The 24,227-nt window shown below is 52.0% G+C and overlaps 2 protein-coding genes across 9 annotated transcripts; both read right to left on the bottom strand.

Moving 5' to 3' along the window:
* Positions 1–237: 237 nt before the first annotated feature.
* Positions 238–9,676, bottom strand: LOC111939671 (complement component receptor 1-like protein). Of its 6 annotated transcripts, none has more exons than XM_086861644.1 (14): positions 8,881–9,676; positions 8,062–8,207; positions 7,400–7,591; positions 6,389–6,488; positions 5,754–5,839; positions 5,173–5,385; positions 4,554–4,736; positions 3,802–3,990; positions 3,243–3,440; positions 2,423–2,605; positions 1,856–2,044; positions 1,453–1,632; positions 1,180–1,340; positions 238–1,013 (listed from the first exon to the last, which is right to left on the bottom strand). In XM_086861644.1, exons 2-14 carry the CDS (start codon positions 8,147–8,149, stop codon positions 861–863), a joined length of 2,115 nt encoding a protein of 704 aa, XP_086717770.1. In that variant the 5' UTR covers positions 8,150–8,207; positions 8,881–9,676; the 3' UTR covers positions 238–860. The 6 variants fall into 6 exon arrangements, with proteins under 6 accessions (XP_086717770.1, XP_086717769.1, XP_086717771.1 ...); XM_086861643.1 differs by having other exon boundaries at positions 238–1,016; positions 8,881–9,658; XM_086861645.1 differs by lacking the exon at positions 2,423–2,605 and having other exon boundaries at positions 238–1,016; positions 8,881–9,388.
* A 1,559-nt stretch (positions 9,677–11,235) lies between these two features.
* PFKFB2 (6-phosphofructo-2-kinase/fructose-2,6-biphosphatase 2) lies at positions 11,236–24,050 on the bottom strand. Of its 3 annotated transcripts, XM_086861640.1 has the most exons (16): positions 23,841–24,050; positions 23,126–23,251; positions 22,944–23,040; positions 22,531–22,597; positions 22,325–22,399; positions 22,151–22,207; positions 21,617–21,741; positions 20,993–21,200; positions 19,237–19,383; positions 18,567–18,671; positions 17,761–17,890; positions 16,758–16,820; positions 16,156–16,229; positions 14,639–14,857; positions 14,071–14,134; positions 11,236–13,292 (listed from the first exon to the last, which is right to left on the bottom strand). In XM_086861640.1, the coding sequence occupies exons 1-15, from the start codon at positions 23,914–23,916 to the stop codon at positions 14,108–14,110; spliced, it is 1,596 nt and encodes a 531-aa protein (XP_086717766.1). In that variant the 5' UTR covers positions 23,917–24,050; the 3' UTR covers positions 11,236–13,292; positions 14,071–14,107. The 3 variants fall into 3 exon arrangements, with proteins under 3 accessions (XP_086717766.1, XP_086717767.1, XP_086717764.1); XM_086861641.1 differs by lacking the exons at positions 14,071–14,134; positions 14,639–14,857 and having other exon boundaries at positions 23,841–24,047; XM_086861638.1 differs by lacking the exons at positions 11,236–13,292; positions 14,071–14,134 and having other exon boundaries at positions 14,289–14,857.
* Positions 24,051–24,227: the final 177 nt, after the last annotated feature.

Raw genomic sequence — 24,227 nt, 5'->3', positions numbered from 1 at the left:
TTACATCCAGAGCAGGTGGGGTGTGGGGTCAGGTTGCTGTGAGAACACCCCCCACATCCCTGCACTCATGGAACAGCAGCTAATTGAGCTGTTTATTTACACTGTAAATAAACATTTACATGCATTGTAAATAAACCTATTTATTATATACACTTTATATATTATATGTACTTCCTGCATTATGTAAACACTTCCCTTTACTAGAGATAGGGCAGATTATTAAAACCCAGACAGAGCTGTCATTACAATTGCAGGTTTATTATAATCTCTGGTCCCAACACAAGACACAAAAGCTTCCCTTTCACTGGATGGTACAGAAAAAGAATTTAAAAACCAGCCATTTATTTCTGTACAGTTATTTGTCCTTGGGGCACAGACAGACGTGGCACTGCCATGGACCCATGCTTGAGAAGGAAAACTGACATTTTTGCTTTGCTAGGACAGAGGGTTTGAGGTTTTCTTGGCCATGAGAAAAGTAATTAGGCAGTGAAGGGGTTGTTCCCACTAATGAGGGAATGTTCCCACTGGGATGGACTGGAGAGTGAGTGGCTCTCACCACGTTCATGCCTGTTTGTACCACCAAAATTCATTTTCCACTCCATTCCTCCCTAGCTGTGCCCTGCCAGCGTGGCAAACAGATCGAAATGTGAAGCTTTAAAAGGCATAAAGTGATCTACAAACTGAACCTAAAAATTAACTCACAACTCATCGACTCCTCATGTGACCAAACCTGTGGCTGATTGATGAATTTTGTCCTGGCCACTTCAGCATTAGAACAATTTACAAAGTCATCAAAAATCCTCAGCCAGCATCATGATCCAGCACACAGAGGATGCTTCTTACAATGCCAGTGCCAGCAGTCAGCTGTAGGTGGCGATTTTTAGCTCCTTTTCAAGTTTCTGGATCTCCAGGTAGAGTTTCTGGACTTCCAGCAGGGTTTTCAGTTCTGACAGAGGAATTCCACACTGGAAAGCTGCTTTGTTTCGAAGAATCCTCTCACACACATCACGCTTCTTCTTTAAAACAACCAAAACAAAGGCAGAGTGAGAGTCCAGTGAGGGGTGACAGAGAAACTGCCACCGTGAAGCTGGACCAAAGCTATTCCAGGCTATAAATGGGGAAAGAAACAGGAAAAATGGGGCAAGAAAGAGGAAAAAGGGGGCAGCTGGTGGTACTTACACACGAGGGTGGTGGTGTCCAGGTGCCATCAGCTGAGCAGGTGGTTTTGGAAGCTGCCCCATCACGTTTGCAGTGGAAGGACACCGTTTCGTTCACCTCGTACCACAGCTTGTTGAAGTGAACCACGACGTCCTCCTGCCTCGGGAGCTGGGAGCACCTAACTGAGGGGGAAACACACACAAAACATCAAATAATGGGAGGAGATGGAGGAAAAACCACCCTGCGGGCCAGCAGAGCAGCACCTGGGCTGTGCAGGGCAGGGCTGGCACTCACCTGGCTGGCAGGTGGGCAGGGGAGGGCCCCAGGTGCCATCAGCCAGGCACTGGCTCTGGGCAGCGCCGCGCAGCCTGAAGCCTTCATCACAGGAGAAGTGCAGGAGCAGCCCGTAGGGAAAGGTGAACGTCTGTGGGGTCATCCTCGCCCTCTCCACCACGGGCTTGGGGCACCGGATCACTGCGGGACAGAGCAGAGCTGGGAATGGGCTCTGGGGACAGCAGAACCTGGGCAGAGCTGCTCCTCCTGCTGCTCTCTGCAGCAGTTTCCTGCTCAAATGCAGGAATTGACCCTCAGCCTCAAAGGCATGCTGAGGAGTCCTGGTGTCACACAGGAGCTGCACTGGTTCATCCACTCCAGGCTGGGAGCTCCTGGACCGGGGTTAAGCTGATCCCACACTCACCCCTGCACTCCGGGGCAGGTCCACTCCACGCCAGGCTCTTCCCGTCATCCGAGCTGCAGTAGATGGACTCGTCCCCCACGAGGGTCAGCCCCTCTTCACATTCATAAGTCACCCTGGTGCCATAAGGGAACTCTGTGTCACCTCTGCCAGAGTGGTACCCAAAGGAGATCTGTGGAGGGGGCCCACAGACTGTGGAACAAAGGGAATTGATAAAGAAAGGCACGTGCAGTTGTCATCTTCAGGTGAGAATCAAAAGCATTTCTGGGAAAGCAGCACAAAGGTCACTTCATGGGTGGTGTGAGGCAAATTCACAAGCTGCTGCCTGGATTCTGGCCTCTTACAGCAGCTCAGGGCTCCAGAAATATCAGTGTATTTCCAGTGGTGGCCTCCCCACTCCTGGGGGCCATGGTGGGATTCAGTCAAAGCCTGGACCTGATGATGTTGGAGCTATTTCCCAACCTTTATGATTCTAATTCCAGCTCTGGGGAGGGGACACCTGGCTGAGCTGGTGTCCCCAGGAGCAGGTGTTGCAGGCAGATCAATCTGTCCCCTGAGTGTCACACGTACCTTTGTCACAGAAGGGCAGCACGGGCTCCCAGCTCAGATCAGCCCCACAGGTGATGGACGCCTGGCCCCTGAGGGCAAAGCCCTTCTGACACGCCAGCCTCACCCGGGCCCCCACGGGGTAGTCACTCCTGCTTTTACCAACCTCCCTTCCATGAGGGATGTCTGGCTCTGGGCAGTGTGGCTCTAGGAATAACAGGGAATAAAGGATGTTGTGTATTTCCAAAAAGAACTCCAGTTGTGCTCTCTGTGGAGAAGAGCTACCAACAAATCTGAACCCTGGGTAGAAAAGTGGCCATCCCCAGGTGTGGGTCTCAGGCTGCCTCTGTGACCCTAAAGGGTCACTACAGGGAATTGGCTGTGCTCTGCTGGCTGCCCTGGGAAGTGGAGCAGGTTTTTCCATCCTGGCAAGGTTTTCCTGAGCTTTTGTGGCTATTGCTGTGGTTCTGAGTCAGGAGTTGGAGCAGTATTTACACTCATTTACACTCATTTCTCAGGGGAAATGCCTTGGGAACATCCTGTGCTCCCCAGCTTTGTGTCAGCAAAGCAGCCCCAAACACATCCCCTTCCAGCTGGGTAAATGTCTCCCAGGGCTTCTCAGGAACCTCCCAAACCTCTAGAAGCTTCCAACACACCACCCTTGCACCTCTGCAGACACCAGCTCAGCCCTGCCAAAACCTTGCTCTTTTTCTGTGGGGCCCATCTGGATCTTTTGCCGCCTGTACATTCCACATTAGCCCAGGAGAAATAGATCTGGGGCCACCTGGAGTGGGGGAAAGCTCTCCATGGCTTCTATCATGATCATCCCTCCCCTCTGTCCCACCTGGAATGCACTCTGGCACTGCTGGATCCCATCCACCATCGCTGCCACAGCGGAGGGTGATGCTGCTGCCACGGCCTCTGAAAGCAAATCCTTCACTGCACGCCACTTCCAGCCTGTCTCCGTACTCATAACCCTCTTTCACTTGCCATGGGTGCAAGGGCTTTCCATTTGGGATGTGTGGATCTGGGCAATGAATTCCTGGGAAATGCCAAACATCAGCAAGGGTGAAACCACGGCAAAGCCAAGTGGGAGACAGGAAAATGGTTGTGAAGATGAGGATGGATGTCTTGTAGGACACAGACACATCGTAACATTAAATCTGCCCCAAAAGCATCCCTGGGGGGATTTTCTGGGGGGTGGAATGTTTCTGCTGCACCCTCAAGACCACAATGGATGTTTCCCAGAGGTTCAAGGGACCTGAAAGCAAAACTGGCAAATAAAGCAAAGCAAACTCTGCAGCTGGAGAATAAATCAAGAATTCCAGAATCAGCAAAGACCAAGCTGGGCCCTGGGGCATCCCCCTGACCCCCAGGCAGTCCCCACCCCACCAGGCACTCACTGTCACACGGAGGAGGGGGCTCACTCCACACAAAACCCTGCAGGCAGCTGATGTTCCAGGTGGTTTTCCCCACGCTGAACTGGTGGCCATGCTGGCACTCATAGGTGACCACGGTGTCCACAGGGAACAGATTCCCAGCCAGCTTGGCTTTCACAGCATTCCTCACATCCGGGGGCTCATCGCAGCTGCCTGGGGGTGAGACACCAGTTTAGGGACAGTGGAGCATCACAGGGCCTGGGGTGGAGGGAATTGGGGTAAAAAACATGGGCTCACATTGTTCATTCTGAGATGCATTGAATCATGTGGGTTCAGGAAGGGTAAAGAGGGAATGCAAAGGAGACAAATGAAAACATACAAATATTTTTTTTTCTCCTGGAGAGAGACTTGTCACAAGGGCATGGGGTGACAGGACAAGGGGGAAGGGCTTTAAGATGAAGGAGGTCAGGTTTAGGTCAGAAATTCATCCTGATGAGGGTGATGCCCAGAGAAGCTGTGGATGCCCCTGGATCCCTGGAAGTGTCCCTGGCCGAGCTGGACAGGCCTTGGAGCAGCCTGGGACAGTGAAAGGTGTCCCTGCTGTGGCAGGGGTGGGTGGGATGGGCTTTAAGGTCTCTCCCAACCCAAACCATTCCAGGACTCTGAGTTTGGACCGCAGAACAATTTTCACCGTTACAACGATCTGTAATTCCCCATCCAGGGGATGCTCTCTGAGCAGAGGGGGGTCCCAGGGGCTGCTGGCCCTGCACACTCACTGCGCTGGCACACGGGCAGGGGGGGCTCCCAGAGGTCACTGTCCCTGCAGCTGGAGGCCCCGCTGCCGCTGAGGCTGTAGTGCAAGTCACAGTCGAACACCACGGTGTCCCCAAAGGTGTAGTGGGGTCGGTACCCGCTCAGCAGCTTCCCATTCTCCACTCTTGGCTGCTTACACGTCACCACTGGGCCGGGGGAAGCACACAGGCAATCAGCAGTTAGGCTTCAGAGGGGATGTGAGGGATTTGAAAAAGTCCCCATTGCCTTTTGCCACCAAAAGGGCTGAAAAGGGCCAGGACAGGGTGATGGGGTGGGTTTATAGGCTTTACCCTGGGTTACTGCAGGGTGTTTTAGGGCAAAGCAAAGAGAGAACACAGGTTTGGGAATGCTTTGCAGCTCTTCTCTTTTACAGCAGGTGAGAGGGATCTCCTGCCCTGTGAGCACAGTAAAATCCCACTCCCACATCCCTGCTGCCACAGTCAGCATCAGAGGAGACCCTAACTCCTGTCCCACCTGCAAGAGGTGATTCCATTCCAGCAGGATGAAGGAGAGAGGAGGTTCCAAGGGAGGAAGCAGCAGAGCAGGAGCAGGCAGCAGTGCAGGGATGTGGGAACAGCTCACCTTTGCATTCCGGAGCTGGGCTGCTCCACACACCGTTCACGTTATCCGTGGTTGTGCAGATAATTGTGGCCTCTCCCACCAGGGAGAAAGGTCTCTGCCCCTTCCTGGGGCTGTGGCACCAGTAGGTGACAGAATCCCCGTACACAAAATGCTCCTTGTCCATCCCACTGTGCTGCCCATTTGCGATTTCTGGAGGGGGTGCACAGGGAATCGCTGTGGAAGGAGGGGAAGATCACATAAGAAGGATTAAATTCATTTTAAACCAAAGATCTGGCCAGAAAAAGGTGGAAACAGGAGGTGGCAGAAGGGTCAGGAATGAAAGGCAGGTTTTGAGGAGCTGCACCAGCCCCAGGCTCTGACTGGGCACTGAGGAGGTTTGGGATATCCCAGGCTCAAATGCAGCTGCATCACTCCCAGAGAGTGAATTTCCTTCTGCAGGAAGGGAAACACAGATTAAAAAATGTCTTTCCAGGCTCCACTGTGCACTGAGATGGCAAAATCCTCAGCAGAGCAACACAACAGCTTGTTTATCCAGCCACACCCCAGATAATTAAAGAAGATAGTTAAGGAACTCTGCTTACCCTGACAGGTGGGAATGTCTCTGTTCCATGTGAGAACCTCGTTTCTAAGCACACATTCAATCTCAGAGTGTCCAGTCAGTCTGTACCTGTGTGAGACAGGGGAGAGGGAATTACTCCACAAACTCAGCCCTGATGTGTTACCCACATCACCACCAGGAAGGTTTGGGCTCCTTTGTCAGAATTCCAGCAGATCAGAAATCCATCATCAGTGTCATTTTCTCAAGGATAGACGGGCTTTTGACAAAAGCACTCTTTAAATTTAAAAAAATGACACGTTTCTAAGGAAAAGAATACACTTTATTAACTGCTTACACCTCTGAGCTCAGTATTCACATCTCTCCTTCAAAAAGACACCGAAACTTTTGGAATGGTTTGGGAAGAGCCAGGAGGGTGAACCTGAATTTGGGAAGAACTTCCTCAAAGCAGGAGATCAAGACACTCACAGGCAGTCTTAAAGCTCCCAAAGGAAAACTCAGAAGGTATTTTCTGCAATTATCTACAGATATTTATTAATTATCTATCTACAGATATTTATTAATTAATTATCTATTAATGGGGGAGCCTCTGACAGGAAAAAACTTTGGGAAGCTGTCTGGGGAGGAGGAAAGCCTGTGGCTCAGATGCTCCTGGCTTACCCAGTGTCACAGGTGAAGTTCACTGTGGAGCCAAAAGTGAAGGATCCGGGCAGGAGCAGTCTGCCGTGGGCCGGCTCCCCGGGGTAGGTGCACGCCTTGGCTGGGGACAACAGGGCTCCAGTCAGCTCCCAGCTCAGTTTCTTGGCAGGAAAGCCAAAGAGTCCCCCAGTTGTGAGGCAGGGGATGGATCAGAGACCTTCAGATCTCCCGTCCAGCCCGAGGTTATCCCGTGACTCCCGATGCTGGCCAGACCTGCCCCTGGGGTTTGCAGTGACCTGTGGCACTGCCTCTGCCCAGCTAAAGGATTCTCCCTCTGACAGTGAGCTGACAGTGGTCAAATAAGAGATTTTTAGGCTTCAGGCACTAGCTTGAGCCTGTGGGAAAGTCAAGTACACAACTTGCTCACTCTGGCCTGGGAAATCATAAGGAGGAATCCAAGCAGGCCTTAGAGAAGGAAAACAACATTTGCAGGTGTTGTCTCCTTGTTTACTTGCAAGAAACGGTCGAGGGGTGTTGTTCCTAACTGTGATGTGTTGATGACCAATTAAAGTTTTACCTTTTTGGACCTTCTTGGAAGTGTCTATAAAAGAAAATCTGGAAGAATAAAAAGTGCTCTCTTTTGCAACTAAACCTAGAGAGTGTGTGCCATCGCTTCACAGTTCCTAACACAGTGTGACACCTCTGCAGCTCACAACTGCTTTTCTAGACACCAGAGTTCAAAATGCCTGAGCAGAAAGACATCCTTGGAGCCAGCAGTGGAGCACAGCCAGCACCAGAGCTGATTGCAGCTCCTGCCAGCACCCAGAGGAACAAAACTCCCCTTCAGGTCACTCATTGCCACCTTTGGGCACTGCTCCAACAGAAGGAGCTGAGAGCATCAGCAAACAGAACCAAAAGCCGGTTTGGGTTGGGAGGGAGCCTAAAGATCACCTTGGGCTGATGAGGCAGGGACACCTCCCACGGGAGCAGGGACACCTCCCACGGGAGCAGGGACACCCAGAGCACACTCACGGATGCAGATGTCACTCGGCCCGTGCCACACCCCGTTGGCTCCACAGATGAGGACGTTTGGAGTGTAAGCTTTTCTCCCGTAGCCTGGCCGACAGACCAGCTCCATCCTGAATCCATAGGGGAACAGCTCAACGTCCTCCACCTGATCCTTGGGCTCTGCCGACTGCGACCGCGGCGGGGCCGCGCAGAGACCTGCGGACACAGAGCCCACCAGAAACGTGCTGGGAGAAAAACCAGCGGGCTTCCAGGCCTGATTCACCCTGCAGCTCCAGGGGAGGACCCCTCAGCGCTCCAAATTCTCCTCAAGGCCAGAAGCAAAGAGAAGTGCAGCCTGTGGCTGGTGGGGATCTGGAGGAACTTCACCATTCCTGCTCCTCACACCTCAGCCAGCAGATTCAGCCAGAAACAAATTCCAGATGAAGCATTTTTTTCTCCCCATTTAGTATAAATTATTGCACTTTTTCACCTGAAATAGTTTTGTATCTGCTTCCCACAGAAAGGGGGAAAAAAGGCAAAGGAAGCTGGATTCTGATCACAAAGATTTACAGAGCCCTTGAAAGGCAGAGGCAATGAGGAAAACAGCAGGATCCAAGTCTTGTAAAACCCAGGAGAAAGTTTTCCTTTGGGAATCTCAGTTCATCCTGATGGCCTCGTTCACTTACTGTGGACAGTCACAATGAGAGCAGCAGTGAGGAGTGACCCAAGGACAGCTGCACAATTCCTCAGCCTCCCCAGCTCCAAGGCTGACATGTTTATTCCTGCCTGGAGATCCCACAGATGTTACCACATTCCCCTCCTCAGCCAGTATCTGTGAAGACAGCAGAGGGGTCTTTAGGGGTATTTATACTCAGCTGTATGCACAGGTCTGATTTCTCCACCCCTGAGCAGTTCCTACAGTCACAGGAGAGGAGCAGAAGGAGCAGGAGCTGAATTTCTTTTCTGGAAACTTATGGGTAAAACACTTTATTTGTAGCAATAAATCTCTTGGAAGTCAAGTCCTAGTCAGAAGAAATCCTGCTGGAGTCACCAGTAGAGCTCCCTAACAATGAATTACCCTCAGAGAGAGAGAAAAGGATTTAAGCAAAAAGTTCATCAGTTCTGTGCAAATATTACCTGAGTCAAGCTGTAGAGCTCACAAGTCAATCAAACCAAACTACTTTACAAAATGGAATTTAAGTGCAATTTGCACTCGCCTGGCACCCCTAGGGATCTGTAAGAGCCCTCTCTGTGTTATCCAGTCATTCATGAGCCTGAACCCTCCCAAACCTCTTGGAAATGAGGGTCCCCCTCACTGCTCCCTGCCCTAAACCCAACGTTTCCCATGCCTGTTTCACCCCTCTGCCTATCTGACAATCCTTGCCACACCTCCTGCTCTCACCTGATTTAATTTCCAGACCTTTGTACCTGCTGGAGCTGCACAGAAGCTCCAATCCAGCTCTCAGGAGCAGCACTTGGAGCTGCCTGGCTGGGAATTGTCTTACCTGGAGGTGTGGAGGCAGGAGATGGGAGAGCCCAGGCGTGTTCAGCACTTGCAGGATGAAACGGGGACTGCTCTCCTCCAGCCCCCCAGGCTCCAGCCCCAGGCAAAGCAGGAGTTTTGTAACACCCACATGCTCAGATCTGGCCCCACCAAGCTCCAATTCTGCAGAAACCAACCAGAGCTGACCTGTTGACCCATAAATCATTAACTGCTCCCGAGCAAGAAGGAAGGGGTTTATTCCAGCCCCAGAGCAAAACACAACAAAACTGAATGCAGCCCAAGCAGATGTTGAAATTGTTTGGTTTTTATGTGTGGAGGTGCCAAGTGTTTGAAATGATCCTCGCTGAGCTGCTCCACTGGGACCTCGGGCACAGTGTGGGAAGTCCTCGGAGCTGCTTCACCCTGAGTTTATCCCCTCTGAGCTCAGAAAGCCATGGCCAGCATTCCAAAGGGGCTTCTTCAGCCAGCCCCACCTAATCCCATGGAAGCAGCTCCAGCTGGAGCAGCACAGGAGGTCCCTGGGAGCATCGCTCAGAGCTGAACATGCAGAGCATTCCAGAACAGTTTGCTTGGAAAGGACCTTAAAGCTCAGTTCCACGGAAACCCTGAGATTCTGAACTCCAGTAAAAACACCCTTAAAGCTGAGAAGGAGAACAGCAGTGGGATTTAGGAGTCCCCATTTGCAACTCAAACTCCCAAACCAGAGGACACCTGCCCACCCCTGCAGCCCCTCTTCCTCCAAACACATCCCAGAGACTCCCTGAGCTCCACACCTCCTCAGAAAACCAGCACACAGCAGAGAGTTAGAGCAAACAATGGAAAATAACAGGAAATGCTCTGTGTTTTTTTAAGTCTCTTTATTGCAAATAAACACTGACAGATATTTACACTCAAGTGCACACAGCACACAGCACGAGCTGACAGACACTGCAGCGTTTTAAAACCTAAAAAAATAACCCACTCAGAAGGCAGCAGAGCAGGAGAGTTCACAAGCAGCTGGGTAAAATCCCTCTCACCAAACACTCCAGACAGAGCTGCAGCTGCAAACAGCACCCAGGAGCAGGGGGACAGCGTGGGGACAGCGTGGGGACAGCGTGGGGACAGCATGGGGACAGCGTGGGGACAGCGTGGGGACAGCGGGGGTGGCACTGCCACTGCTCACCCAGAGGGGCAGGGGGTGAGGCTTGGGGACACCCCCAGGGCAGGTGGCTCTGGCCAGGCTGGTGTTGGTGCCTCTCCTCCCTCACCCCTTGGCAGCCAGGCCAGGCTCTGCTGTCACCCACCTGAGCTGCCGGGAAGGGAACACCTGGCAGGGGTGGCAGCTCTGAGGTCACTGCACACAGAGCAGCCAGGCTGGCTTTAACTCTTTCTCCCCATTTTTCAGTGTTTTTTCCCAGAGATGGAGCAGTTTTAGCCCCAGCACTCCTTTTCCTCTGCAGTGACACACTGGGACAGGCAGGTGCCACTGAAGGTGACAGCAGCCACCACCACCCTTGAAACAGAGGCACAGAAAGCTGGGGGCTCACAGAGACCCCCCCACTCCTGGGGAAAAGTTCAGGAAGGTGCCAGGCTCAGCTCCACACCTCCAAACCCACCCCCACACCTCCAAATCCACCCCCAAACCCAGCTCCACACCTCCAAACCCACCTTTACACCTCCAAACCTACCCCCAAACCCACCTCCACACCCCCAAACCCACCTCCACACCTCAAAATCCACCCCCAAACCCACCTCCACACCTCCAAACCCACCTCCACACCTCCAAATCCACCCCCCACCTCCAAACCCACCTCCACACCTCCAAATCCACCTTTACACCTCCAAACCCACCCTCAAACCCACCTCCACACCCCCAAACCCACCTCCACACCTCCAAATCCACCTCACCTCCAAATCCACCTCCACACCTCCAAACCCACCCCCAAATCCACCTCCACACCTCCAAATCCACCCTCTCACACCTCCAAACCCATCCCCAAACCCACCTCCACACCTCCAAATCCACCTCCACACCTCCAAATCCACCCCCAAATCCACCTCCACACCTCCAAATCCACCTCCACACCTCCACACCCACCTCCCCCTGCCCAGCCCAGGATGCTGACCCCACTGAGCCCGAGTTGCTGAGCTTTTCCACCAGAAACAGCTCAAAAACCCCGTTGCACAACGTTTGTTTGTTCTGGGGTGTTTGCACGCCCAGTGCCAAGGAAGTCAGGTGGTTTCAAGGAAATCCCTGGCATCACCCCAGCCCTGCACCCCCGAGGGCTCAGCAGGACCCTCAGGGTGATGATCACCTCCCAAATCTGCTGCTGCTCTGCTCCACACATGTTTGCTTACAACCTCTCCAAGGCTAAAATGCAGGAGGAAAAAGCTTTAATTAAAGCACCGAGGCACAAATGCTGCAGAGAAGGATGAAATTCCATCTCACAGCCCCAAAAGGGACCCCCAGCCACTGATCCAAACTGCAAAACATCCAATTTTCAGCAATGATTAAAAAAAAAAATCACAACCACCAACACGTCAACAGCGACATTCACAAATCCCAGCAGGTAAAAATATAGATTATTTTTGTCTCCTTACAATCATTTACTGCTCAGTGATACGAACATAAACTCTTCAGCAAGTTAGCCCAGCATTTTTGTGCGTAAACAACCTACAGTACATTTTCCACTCCTTTTTCCACAGAGCAGGAGGGGTTTGGTTGGAGGAGCTGGCCTGACAAGGACAGGTTTGTGCGTTCAGAGCATTTTGGAGTGTGACAGTGAGGACTGCCATGGACAGGCTCTAAACCTCTTCCTTCAACATTTTTTTTTTTTTTTTCTTGTTTATTTCTAAGCACAAGAACATTTAAAACCCAAGACCAGACCTGGGGTAAAAACCCTGAGAAGAAAAACTAATAAAAACTCAATTTCTCACCACCAAATTTCACTCCTCTGTGGCACAGTTGCTTTAGATCAACACATTTTTCTGCTCCTCAGAAATCCTGAGGGGTCCACATTAGTGCCTTGGTCCTCTCTATCTCAGTTTTATCGAATTACAGCTCTGGGAGTGTTTAAAACAACCAAGTTTGAGCTCAAAATGCCCAGGTAAACCTCAAGCTCTGGGGCTGCTGAGCTCCTCCACAGCCAGGTCACGGTTCCCCTGCTGTGAAATTATTTACACATTTAAAATAAGCAACTTATTTTAAATTGCTCAGATAAATCCTGGAGTCACCTTGGGAACAGCAAGTCCAGAACAGCCTCCTGCTCTGTACCCAAATGTTCCTTTCTTCACCCACCATGAGGGTCCTGCCCTTATTGCAAGAACAGCTGGAGTGGGGTGAAATGGAGTTTGGCAAAACACAAGTCAAGACTTGTGGGAGAGAACTGAGAATTTGGGGTTTGGTGGGGATTTAAGGACAGGATTTAAGTTAAGACACAGCCACACAGAGCTGCACCACCTGTGCTCTAAACTCTACAACAGCTTAAAACTATGAAAGGCAGCGTTGGGAACATTCACAGCTTATTCATAGGCAAGTTAAAAGCTTGTTGTGGGCCTAAAATTTGGTGTATTATAAAGAAAATCTGGTAAAAACCTTGTGCTTCCTGCAAACCCTGCCCAGGAGCCTTGCTGGTCCCAGCCATAATCCCATTTTCTGGGGTAAATGGATAAAATGCAGGAGAAATGACTGAGGGGATGAAGTTTAGGTTGGGATGAGAAGCTAAAATAGGGATTGAGATGGGATTTAAAGCACTGGGAGCTGTGCTGCCTCCAGAGAGGGGCAGGAGGGTTTGTTCCCATCTGTCCCTCACAGGAGGCTGCCCATGGGATGGATGTGCTGGCCTGGGGTCACATCCAAGCAAAAACCTTCCCAGGACAAAGGAACCAGCTCAGATTGGGGGGATTCACACCAGCACTCACGGAGGCAAAGTCAAACCAATCCTGGAGCTCCCTGGGCGGCTGAACAACAGAAAAAATTGAGTTTGAACTTGGAAATAACTTGGAGATGGTAAAAGAGAAATAAAAGCTTGGGGATTTGGCCTGGAAATGCCTCTTCCAAAGAAAAGCTGCCTCAGTGAGTGAAAACATGATTATTTTGTCCTCCCACTGTGGTTAATTTTGGCACCTGGCCAGGAGGAAAGACGTGGGACACTGTTTCAACACCCGGGGATGCGTTGGCTTACGAGCGTTAAAAGCAGCTTGGAGAAATCCCCACAATAAATCTTCTCCACCCCTGTGGACAGACATTCCAGCACTTGGAAAGAAAGGACATGGACAGGCTCTGAAGTCCCAGATCAAGGCGAGTACTGGCCAGGGTGGCTCGCGGCGCTCCGGGGATGCTCCAGTCCCAGCTGCCCGGCTCCTCCTGGCCCTGCAATTCCCAGCTGGATCCAAGGAAAGCAGGAGCCCCTACACTGCCAGAGTGGCCATTTTCTGCAGGGAAAAGAGAAACAGGAGAGCTCACAGCAAGGGAGGCAGGAGAGGGTAAAGCAGGAGACAGCTCAGCTCAGCACACGGGGAGGTGAATGCAGCTCCGTGGAATCGCTGCCCGTGGCAGGAACCACCTGAGGATTTACTTCATCCCTTCCATCCGAGCACACAAAAACCTGTTTCACTCTTCACATCACCTTCCAGCCCTCCTGAAGGGTGTTCCCATCGCAGCCTGAGCCCACACCAGCTGACAGTGGTGGAGAAGAGAGGCAGGTTGGTCACTCAGGGCTGCTCACTTTTATTTACCCTTCTCCACGGGCAGCTGCACCTCCAGAACCACCCAAGAACCATCACAACGACCATCCTGTGCATTAACCACAACAAATACTTAGAGCTTTGATAAAACTCCTCCCTCTGCCTCGCTCAGGACCCAGCAGACACCAGGAACACACTCAGACAGTGAAAATCAGAGATAAATCCATGATCCAGTGACTCCTGCAAAATCCCCGAGAGCAGCAACGCCACCACACCTCGGGCCCAGGGGAGAGCCCTGCTCAGCTCCATCCCATGTCCTGATCCAGGGATGGAGCAAACTGGCCTTCAAACACAATTTGCAGCAGCCAGCACGAGCACAAGCACCAGTAAGCCCAGTTGGATCCCCCACTGAGGTCCCCCACAATCTCAGGTTTTATCCAGCACAAGATTCCTGCTGCTCCGTGGGTTTGTGGAGCCCAGAGTGCTTTCCATGCAACACGAATCAAGAGAAATCTGACTTACTAACCCCACAGAGAGCACACCCAAGCTGCTTGCAGTGGCACTCAGAGGCAAGCATTTCCCTCTGGAGGCTGCAAAGGAAACAGAGAAGCACAGCAGGGCTCTCAGTGCATCTTAAAGGAGACTGAAATAGGAAAAGCAGCAAAGCAAATGAGGGGAGGAGTGAAGCGGCCCCAAAATTTCCTGTCAGCCCAGGCCAGGTTTGTGTCGCAGCAGGAGGTGACAGAAGGCAGGGACATCACTTGGCTGCAGTAAAAAACTGGGACAAAGAGGGCATTTCTTACTTTTCCAATCAGGTTTTAGCCCAGAAGCAAAATCCTACCCAGAATTAACCCCCCTGATGGAAACCTGCCTGACACTGAAAGACTGGCACCAGAATTCCAGTTGGAATTGTGGGGGGGGATTTTTATGTTTTGGGGTTGGTTTTGAGGGTTTTTTCCAGCTGTTTTTTTTTCCTTAATGCAGTCCAGGCTGGGTGATTTTCATGCAGAAACACAGACCCTGCTGGAGATGCTGGGAAGGGTCTGGATCTCAGAGGGTGATGGTGGGGAGGGGGAGCAGAGGGAAGGTACCACCTGGACAGTGACTTCCAGCTGTGGCTGCTCAGCCCCTTCTCGAGCTTCCAGGGATGGGAAAGGCCCTCGAGCTTCCAGGGATGGCAGAGGCCCCAGCAGATGGAGGGGTTTGCTGCCCAGGCTGTGGTGCCGCGGGCGCTTTACGGTGTCGGCGCTGGCCCGTGGGGTAAAGCTGTTCCTCCTCATCCTCACAGGGCTCTGCCTGCTGGGGAGGTCGTGCTGATCCCACACAGAGGGAATCACCAGGAATGAAAAGGGGGAACCAGAGTTTAAAGGCACGTCACACACCACCAGCACCCCACCCTGAATCTCCCAGTGACCCCGCATCGGGCTGCGCCTTCCCCGGCGTGGGAAACAACTAAATCCATCGTGGAGACAACTGGAAAGTGATTTTTCAGCAGTTTTACCTCCCTTTGGGACTTTTGTTTTTCTTGGGTGGCTCTGTTTTGGTTTGGTTGGGGTTTTTTTTTAATTTTTATTTATTTTTTTTTTCTCTCTGCACAATCAATTTAAGGAGAAAAAGAAATAAGCAAGTAGAAAGCTCTCCCTCCTTCTTCTGCCCCAGAGCAGCTGTGTTACCCAAGCAAAGCAAAGAACAGAAACAGCCTCCAGGTGGGCAGCAATGATTTCCATGCAGGGACAGCAGAGAAGTTGGAAAAGTGATAAATCCCAGAGTGGTTTGGGTTGGAAGGACCTTTAAATATCATTTAATCCAATTAAAAATCACCAAATCCTTTGCTGTGAGCAGGGACATGCTGGAAACCACGAGGATCCACACAAATCATGCCCAACATCCTCGGTTTGGCATCTGGCAGCTCCACAAACCCTCCAGCCACGGCTGCAGGTCCTGCTCTCCCCAGTCCCTCGTCACAACAGAATAACCAGACCCAAGAGCCCTTCATAAAATCCAACAAAAAGCCTAAATCTACCAAAAACCACCCAAAATCAGATGCATTCAGACTTCCTGTGAGCTCCCAGAGCAGAGCTGGTTTGTGCTCCCTAATTGGGGGAATTAATTAGGGGCAATCACTGAGGCTTTTCCCTGACAGTCCCTTTGGAAAGCAGGGTTTGCAAAACCAAGGACCTCAAAGATCAGCAACTCCCCCGCGTTTGGGATGTGGTTACAAGGTGGATGGTCAACAGTCATTCAAATAATGGCAGAGAGGATTTCAGAATGAGAAAACCCATCAAGACAAAGAGAAAAATCCACTTTAACCCTTTTGCCAGGTCCTTTTGAAATCCCCAATAAGCATCAGCAACAGACTGAGAACTGAAAACTGAGAATGAGACCTGGAGTTTAAAATCTTTGCCCTAAATTTTCCCATTCTGCTCCCCACAAGAGAAAAATATCCCCCCTGGCCTGGGCAGCACTGATGCACAATCCAATTAATTCTGCTTTTGGGGGAAGAGAATCCTTCTGCTCACTGAAAGGCACCAGGAAGGTCTAGCAAGTGTTCAAGAGGGTTTTGTGATTTATTTTGGGAAAGGTGGAGCCAGAGAGGTGCAGCCAAACTTACTGAGTTGAGGGAGGGTTTGTCCCTGTGGGTGTTGACTGCTTCCACATTCAGGGTAATTGTCTCCACTTTGCAGCCTTCACCCAAGAGAAAGAGAAGCTTATATGAGTAATTTATTAAAAAAAAACCAGCAGGGAAAGCAAACAGGAATAAATTTCTTATTTATAAAAAATAATGCAGCTCATAACTCCACAGTTCACCCCACAAACAGAATTTTACACTTCATTTGGTGGATTTTACATGTGAGAGCACAGCCCTGCGTTATTTGGGCTGCACAGAAAAGCAAATTTTAACTGACTGCACCCCAAGTTTGCAGGCACAGCCTTCCCCACCCATAGGGAAAATCCAATTGTTTAAAAGAGAGGCCAGGAGAGAAGACCCTGCACCTCCTCATCTGCTCACCCAACACCCCCAACCCTCCAGAAACCTTTCCTGTGGGAACATTTTGTATGTTGAGCAGGAAATAATCTAATTGTGTATTACCAAAACCTCCCAGAGCATGGCCAGGTGCTGCCACACCTGGACACAAACCTGCCCATAACATCCCCAACACACAAACCAGGACAGGAATCCAAAATAAAAATTAAAATAAAGCAGTTATTTACCATAGGCAACAGGTGTGAGCTTGAGAATGGTGTGGAGGGGGCAGCGCAGGTAGGGCAGCTCATCTAGGGCAGAGAAAGGGGTTATGGGGTCACCTGGGATGTCACAGCCCCCCTCCTGTCCCCTCCCCTGCAGGGATGTCCCTGCCCATCACAGGGGGCTTGGACCAAACCCTTTGAAGGGTCCCTTCAACCCAAACCATTCTGGGATTGAATGGGAATTGTGCTGGGAATAGAAGCAGCCAGACATTGACTCAGCAGCGAGACCCAGAAACCCCAAATACAGGAGCTGGAAATGAGAGCGGAGCCTGATCTGGCTCAGGGCTCTCCAACACCTGGCACTGCTGGGTTAAGGGTTGGACTCAACCCTCTAAAAGGGCTTTTCCAACCCAAACAATTCCATAATTCCATAATTTCCAGTGCACAGGGCCAGCCAGAGGAGACCCGTGGCACAGGGCTGGGAAAACACCTCAACAACAGCTGCCATGGGCCCACAGGAGATTTATTCAGAGCTGTATTTAAAAACTTATAAAGTTCTTTAGAGGTTTATTAACTTCATTAAAAAGTTTTATGAAGCTCTAGTGCCGCTCACTGGAGCTTGCAGCACGCTGGAACCTTCCAGGTGTGTGTGCTGTGCAAGGAATCAGCACAAATTTCAAATTTCCCTGGGATGGAGCAGTCCTGCCAACCCTTCCAGGCTGCTGAGGCTCTTTAATTCAGCAGAAAACTTTTCCTTTACGTTAAAAATTGGTCCCCTACACATTCTGCAAGCTGAAAACAGCTCCAGAAACAACATCTGGGCAGAAAAAACCAGCAGCACATCCCCAGGGGAGCTCCTTTCCCTGCTGCAGGGCAAGGGTTAAAGCACCACTGAAACGTTTCCTTTTCTCCTTTTTTAAAAGTTAAAAAAATAAAAATATAAAAAATCCACCCAGACATTCCAAACCACCCTCCCAAAAAGGAGAAGCAGGGAACCAGCCCAAGCATCATCCCTTTATTTTTGTACCTGCACTCTTGTCAAGAAAATAAGCCAGGAGGCACCTCATAACTGCCTGGTGGGAGATAACCAGGACGTTGCCTTGCCTTTCCAGCTCCATAATTACAGGCTCCAGGCGCTGCACCAAGTCCTGGTAGGACTGAAAAACCAAACAGGAATTGGTCAAGGGGTTGTGTAAACACAGAGGGTAAAGCAGAGGTGGCAATTAACAGCGTCACATTCAGGGAAATATCAGCAGCAAGATGAGGAGGTTATGGGTGATGTGGTAAAAATAGCGGGAGAAAAAACCCAAAAAAAGCTAAAGCAGAAAGTGAAATTCGGTGTCAGAACCTTCAGACCGTGGGAGGGCTCAGATTACTGGTAACTCATTGAGTGCAGTCAGGAAAAAAACCCAAATAAAATAGTGAGTGATTCATTGAAACAGGCTGTGAAGTAAACTCAGAAATTACTCCAGGTCACACCCACGATAATTTTGTTTCCCAGATGGTTTCTCAGTGACAATTCAGGCCTGGGATGCAGAACCCCTCAGTGTCTGAGGGCAGCATCCAAATTAATGGATTTAAATTGGATCTGCACACCCCAGTGAGGGAAATCAAGAAACATTTCCCTCAAAAGAGAATCGGGGATCCTAATGTTCTCCATTTGCATGCAAATACTGGCAGAATAACTTAAAATTAAAGAATATTTTGAATTAAAAATAACTAACTCGTTAAATAGCTTAAAATTAAAGAATAACTTATAATAAGTCAGTTTTAACTCTAATTCCACGCATTTGTTGACTGCACTGTGCATTGTTGTTTTTTTAGGGTCCTCACCTCCCCTCCAGGATAACGATAAAGATATTTCTCCTGATCCCTCATGGCAAACTCCTCTGGATACTTGGCTTCAATTTCTGCATAGGTCATTTCTTCACAGACCCCCTGAGGGAAGGAAAAACTGGTCACCACAAACCTCATTTCATCAGAGAGCCAACGGGGAGGGAAGGAAAAGCAGAGGCTGAGATCAGGGATCCCTTTATGGCATGGAAATTTTAGGTGCTGCATCTGACCCAGCCCTGCCCCCAGTGTGGGTTCCAGGGTGGTTTGAAGAGGCTGGGCTTTGGTTTTATCCCAAAACCAAACAGAGTGACATCCCTGGGGTTTGCAAGGGATGAAAAATGAGCTCTCGCTTCCCCAGCAACCACCCTGCAATTTCCTGAGAGAATCAGAGTGGGAGCAGCGACCTTTGCCCAGCCAGGAGGGTGTGACAGATGTCTGGGATGCTCAGTGTTATTTTCCTGGTGTCCCCAGCAACACCTGGCAGCTCTGAACACCCTCAGCCCTGCACCAAACCAGCCCAAAGCTCATCCTGGATGGCTGAGATCCGTGATCCAAAAACATGGCTATAAATCAACAGAAAACACCTGGCTTTATGTGGATTAATTTGGCTTTAAACATTATTTCCCACCTAGAAAAGCTGAGGTTTTTTAAGCAGCCTCTCACTCACAGCATCAATCTCGTTGAGGATCTTCCACTGCTCGTAGAGCACCCCCAGGGACTCGGCTGTCTGGATTGTCCTCTTCAGCTGGCTCGTCCACACCTTCAGGTCCACGATCTCCTGCTCCTCGATGAACTTCTTCAGCGCCTGGGAAAACTGGGGGGAAAAGCTCCAGGTTAGGAGGGTGATGCCTTCTTGGGCTCCCTAAAAACAGAGGCCAGACAAAATGAAGGGAATGAAAAGCAGTTCTATTTATTGAAAGGCTTCCAGGTACATTTTGGGCAGACAAAGCCTCTCCCAGGAGTGACATTCAAAAATGGACCAGAGCTCACAGGTTGTCACACTTTTATAAGTTTGGTTTATTTGTATATTGAGGGTTCATCTTCCATTTCCAGCTTCAGGAAATGAAGTCATTTACCCCAAGTTTGCTCCCCCCAACTCACTTTTGTTTCCATCTCTCAGGGCCTGAGGCAGGGAGGTGTCCTTGATCCCCAGGCCTGGAGAGGAATTTTGTCTGACCAAAATGGGAAAGCAGCAGCTGACACTGTGTGTGGAATTTAGAGTTCTACATGAAAGAACTGCAGGATTGCAAACAGATGAAAAATATAAAAGCTGAAACCCTGAGGCATCAAGGGGGCAGGGGAAGCTGCAGCTGCTCAGAGCATCACTGGGGGCTGCAGTGGCGAGGATCCAGCTCTGGAGAATTCAGATTTTAGCCTTTACAGTTTTCAAATCCTGTACTCCATTAGTGCCTAACTCTGAACTCCAAATAAAGTGTTAACTACTGTCTCCACATTTGGGTCAGACAAAACAATCCCTCTGGGCCTGGAACTCAAAGAAACCCTGCAGCTTCAGGCCCCAAAAAGTGAAAACAAAAGTGAGCCGGAGGGTGGCCAGAGAGCTGGGGGAATATAACTTCATTACCTGAAGTTGGAATTGGAGAATTAAGCCCTGATATGCAAATGAACCAAACTTATTTCAGTCTGAAAAACTTGTGACCATTGTCCATCATAGGTGTAGCCTCTGGGAGGCTTCTGACTGCCCAAGGGGTATCTACAGAAGGCTTTTAATAAATGCCCACTCTTATTCTTTTCATCTTGTCCAGCCTCTGTTCCAGGCAGCCACTCCAGGGCATCACCCCCAAACCCCAGGGCACATCCCCAGCCCCCAGGGCATCACCCCCAGCCCCCAGGGCATCACACCCAGTCCCCAGGGCATCACCCCCAGCCCCCAGGGCACAGCCCTAGCCCCCAGGGTACAGCTCCAGCCCCCCAGTGCATCACACCCAGCCCCCAGGGCATCACACCCAGCCCCCAGGGCATCACCCCCAAACCCCAGGGCACATCCCCAGCCCCCAGGGCATCACCCCCAGCCCCCAGGGCATCACCCCCAGCCCCCAGGGCATCACACCCAGTCCCCAGGGTACAGCCCCAGCCCCCAGGGCACAGCCCCAGCCCCCAGTGCATCACACCCAGCCCCCAGGGCATCACCCCCAGCCCCCAGGGCACACCCCCAGCCCCCAGGGCATCACACCCAGGGCACAGCCCCAGCCCCCAGGGCATCACCCCCAGTCCCCAGGGTATCATCCCCAGCCCCCAGGGCACAGCCCCAGCCCCCAGGGCACAGCCCCAGCCCCCAGGGCACAGCCCCAGCCCCCAGGGCACAGCCCCAGCCCCCAGGGCATCACCCCCAGTCCCCAGAGCACAGCCCCAGCCCCCAGAGCACAGCTCCAGGGCACACCCCCAGTCCCCAGGGCTGGCAGTACCTGTTTCCCTCGGGCTGACAGACCAGAGTCCCCACCAATCTTGCCCAGGAGGTTGTACTCGCTCTCCCCGTGCCGGCACAGGTAGATGGTGCGCGGCTGGACGTGGATGTTCATCAGGTAATAGACAATCTTACTCTGGATGTAATCCTGGACTCGGTTGACCAGGAACCGCTGGCCCACGTTAATCACTTTAATGAAGGAAAGATCTCTGCAATCGACAGAAAATAAGAAAACCCACAGGGCTGGTTTGAAAAACGAGCGGCTGCAGGTGTCACCCAGCTACTCCTCCTCTAGGGAAGGCAGGACAGGCTCTGAAGTGCTCTGCTTAAAAATCCTTCCCTGGGAGAGGGGGGAGGCCCTGGCACAAGGATCCCTGGAAGTGTCCAGGTTGGACAGGGCTTGGAGCAGCCTGGGATAGTGGAAGATGTCCCTGCCCATGGCTCTTAGAGATGGGCTTTGAGATCCCTTCCAACCCAAACCATTCTGCAGCACACAGAGAGAAAAACCCCTTCAGATGTCACCTGGGACGTGATTCACCTGTCACAGCTGGGGAGGGCAGAGGTGCTGGCAGTGCAAAGCAGCTCCTGTGCCCAAGGACAGAGGGCACCTCGGGGTTCTGCTTACTTGTCATCAGCATCCGGGTCCAGAGGCTCGTAGGTGACCTTGTAGCACTCGATCCTCTTCAGGAAATCGTCCATCACGTTCTCCCGGTGCCTCTCTGGGTAGTCAGGGCTGGAAACTTTCACCTCCTGCCCAACAGACACCGGGTTAAGCAAACTCAAGAAGGAACAAAAGCAACGATGAATTACATTATTCCCCACTTTGTTTAACACTTTGTTTAACTGCTGCCCCGAGGAAAAACCGGCTTCTGGCCAGGAAACAAAGACTCTCAAGGCACTGAAGTGCTTGGCCCTGACAGACACCGCTGGCTCCCAGCTCTGCCCTCCCTCCCTCGCCAGGACAGCGCTTCAAGGTCACTCATTGCCCGGCTCCATTTGATTTCCAGAGTCTCACATAACAGCATCTCTGGCTTTTAATAAACCTGCAAATCCCAGCTGCTTATTCTGCAGGTGAAACGTGAGAGGGAGGCACTTGCAGAGATCCCCACGAGCTCCCCGAGTTCCCACGGCAGCCGAGCCTGGGAAGGGCAGCACGCACCAGGATATTGGCAGCGATGACCTCTGGATCATCACAGACAGACTCCACGAAAAACACCTGGGGAGAAGGCAAGGAAACACATTTCAGAGTCTAAACTCGAGAGCTCCTGTGCTGGGGAGCCACAACACCCCTCGGTGTAGCAACTGCAAATTAAACACATAATTAAAGCACTACCTTGAAAGCATTTTCCTTAGCAAAATTTAAGATCAGGTCCCGTCGCTCCCGAGTCGTGTTGGTCGCATCAAACACCTGGAAGAAAATGAGGAAGGAGCACTGAGCAAGTTGATCTTAAGACTTTTAAACCCCAGCCCCAAACCAACGCTCCAAGGCAGCTTTGAACTGCCCCAATGTAAAAGCATTTTTAGTGCAGAGGATCTTACAGCGATTTGCCCGCACTCCTCCAAGAGATAAGACTTCACATCTTCCAGAGCCACCAGGGCACAGCGTCTGCAGGACAGAAATAGGGATGGTCAGAGCTGATGGAAAGCATTCCCACAGCAAAGCTGAGCCAGCAGAAGCCAAACACCTCCCTCCCAGCCCTGTATCACTGTTCTAAGAGCCCCAGAGACTTTGGGGTACCTCCATCTGCGACCTGACCCTCTCAGCCCCTGAGCTCTGTGCCAGCGCCAGACTCCCACAGCCATCCCTGGCAGGATTCCTGCACAGGCTGTGCTGTTCCTCCTTCCTTCCACAGGCACTCAGGGTTACTTTGTGCTCCTCAGCCACACAGCCTGCCGAGCCTTCAGTGCCCCCAGCCCTGCACGGACCGCTCCAGCCCCCGGCAGGGACTCACTTGCGGATTTCCATGGCCTCTTTGTTGTCGTGCCTGAAGAAGTCGTAGGACTTGTAGGACTTCACCGCCTCGCGTCGATACACCCCTAAATTAAACACTTCACACACAAGGGAGGAGAGTGAGAGGGCATTTCACTGGCAGGTGGCCCAGCACAGGGCAGGGATCTCCCCACACAGCCCCACCTTTGGTGGGCACCCCGATCCAATTGAGGTAGCGGGTGAGCTTTTTGGACATGTAGGTCTTGCCCCGCGCAGGCAGCCCGATCATCACGATCAGCGTCGGGGAGTTGGTCATGTAGGAAGCCCATGCTGCAAAAAAAAAAAACAACCCAACAAAACAACCCCAAAACCACCCCAAAACAGCATGATGGGAGCTGCAGAGCATAAAGCGAGACCCAGCCCGGCGTCACATCCCATCTCCCGGTGGATAAAGCATCTCCGTGCATCCCAGGACGGGCTGGCGGTGTGTCCCCGCTGTCATGAGCTGCTGGGACCGCTGGGACCGCGCTCTCCCGGCTGTTCGCTAATGAGGCGAAGCGGCAGCACCACCGCCTAATGGGGCTTTTAGCGTTAAAAGCATTTTCCGCCCGGGCAGGAGCCGTCAAGGGCGAACCAAAGATGTTTTTAACAAAACGGTCACGTTCTCTCAGCGAACAGCCCGAGCGAGCTCCGAAAACGCCCGTGGAGAGGCGGATTTGGGGGGAAAAGCAGGGGATGGGGATGGATGCAGCAGCCGGGAGGTTGTGGGGGAGCGGGACAGGGAGGGGACAGAGCAGGGTCCCCCGCGGGACGGAGCGAGGCTCGGGGCGAGCGCTCATCCCCCTCCCGCAGTTGATTTCATTTCTTTACGGAACGCGCATCCTCCCCCGCAGCACCCCCCGGGCCCGGGGCTACTCACAGCACTGCTTCTCGCCGGCCCTGCCCCGCGGCGCCCCCGCCATGGCTCCGCGCCGCCGCTCCGCGCCCCGCCGCATGCAAATCGCATGCAAATGAGCGGCGGAGCTCGCACCCGGCGGAGCGGGGACGGAAACCGGGCACGGCACACGCGGGAAAAGGGGCGGGAGAGCGGGCCCGCGTCACGCGCGCGGGGGCGTGCGCTGTATGCAAATGAGACCGGGAGGGCGGGGGGAGCCGCGCGCTGTATGCAAATGAGACCGGGAGGGCGGGGGGAGCCGCGCGCTGTATGCAAATGAGACCGGGAGGGCGGGGGGAGCCGCGCGCTGTATGCAAATGAACCGGGAGGGCGGGGGGAGCCGCGCGCTGTATGCAAATGAACCGGGAGAGA

Source organism: Cyanistes caeruleus, chromosome 24 (genome assembly GCF_971803275.1).
Source record: "Cyanistes caeruleus chromosome 24, bCyaCae1.hap1.1, whole genome shotgun sequence".
NCBI lineage: Eukaryota > Metazoa > Chordata > Aves > Passeriformes > Paridae > Cyanistes > Cyanistes caeruleus.
This window is presented reverse-complemented; position numbering and strand designations above follow the sequence as displayed.

Excerpts from the sequence above, each read along its gene's own strand:
- PFKFB2 (XM_086861638.1), bottom strand. The coding sequence starts at position 23,916 with ATGCGGCGGGGCGCGGAGCGGCGGCGCGGAGCCATGGCGGGGGCGCCG. Across the intron at positions 22,598-22,943 it reads GAGGCCATGGAAATCCGCAA|ACGCTGTGCCCTGGTGGCTC; the intron begins GTGAGTCCCTGC and ends TCTGTCCTGCAG. Across the intron at positions 18,672-19,236 it reads TCCTCAACGAGATTGATGCT|GGGGTCTGTGAAGAAATGAC; the intron begins GTGAGTGAGAGG and ends TCCTTCCCTCAG.
- LOC111939671 (XM_086861643.1), bottom strand. The coding sequence starts at position 8,149 with ATGTCAGCCTTGGAGCTGGGGAGGCTGAGGAATTGTGCAGCTGTCCTT. Across the intron at positions 3,441-3,801 it reads GCCCCCTCCTCCGTGTGACA|GAATTCATTGCCCAGATCCA; the intron begins GTGAGTGCCTGG and ends GGCATTTCCCAG. Across the intron at positions 1,341-1,452 it reads CCTGCCCACCTGCCAGCCAG|TTAGGTGCTCCCAGCTCCCG; the intron begins GTGAGTGCCAGC and ends TTTCCCCCTCAG.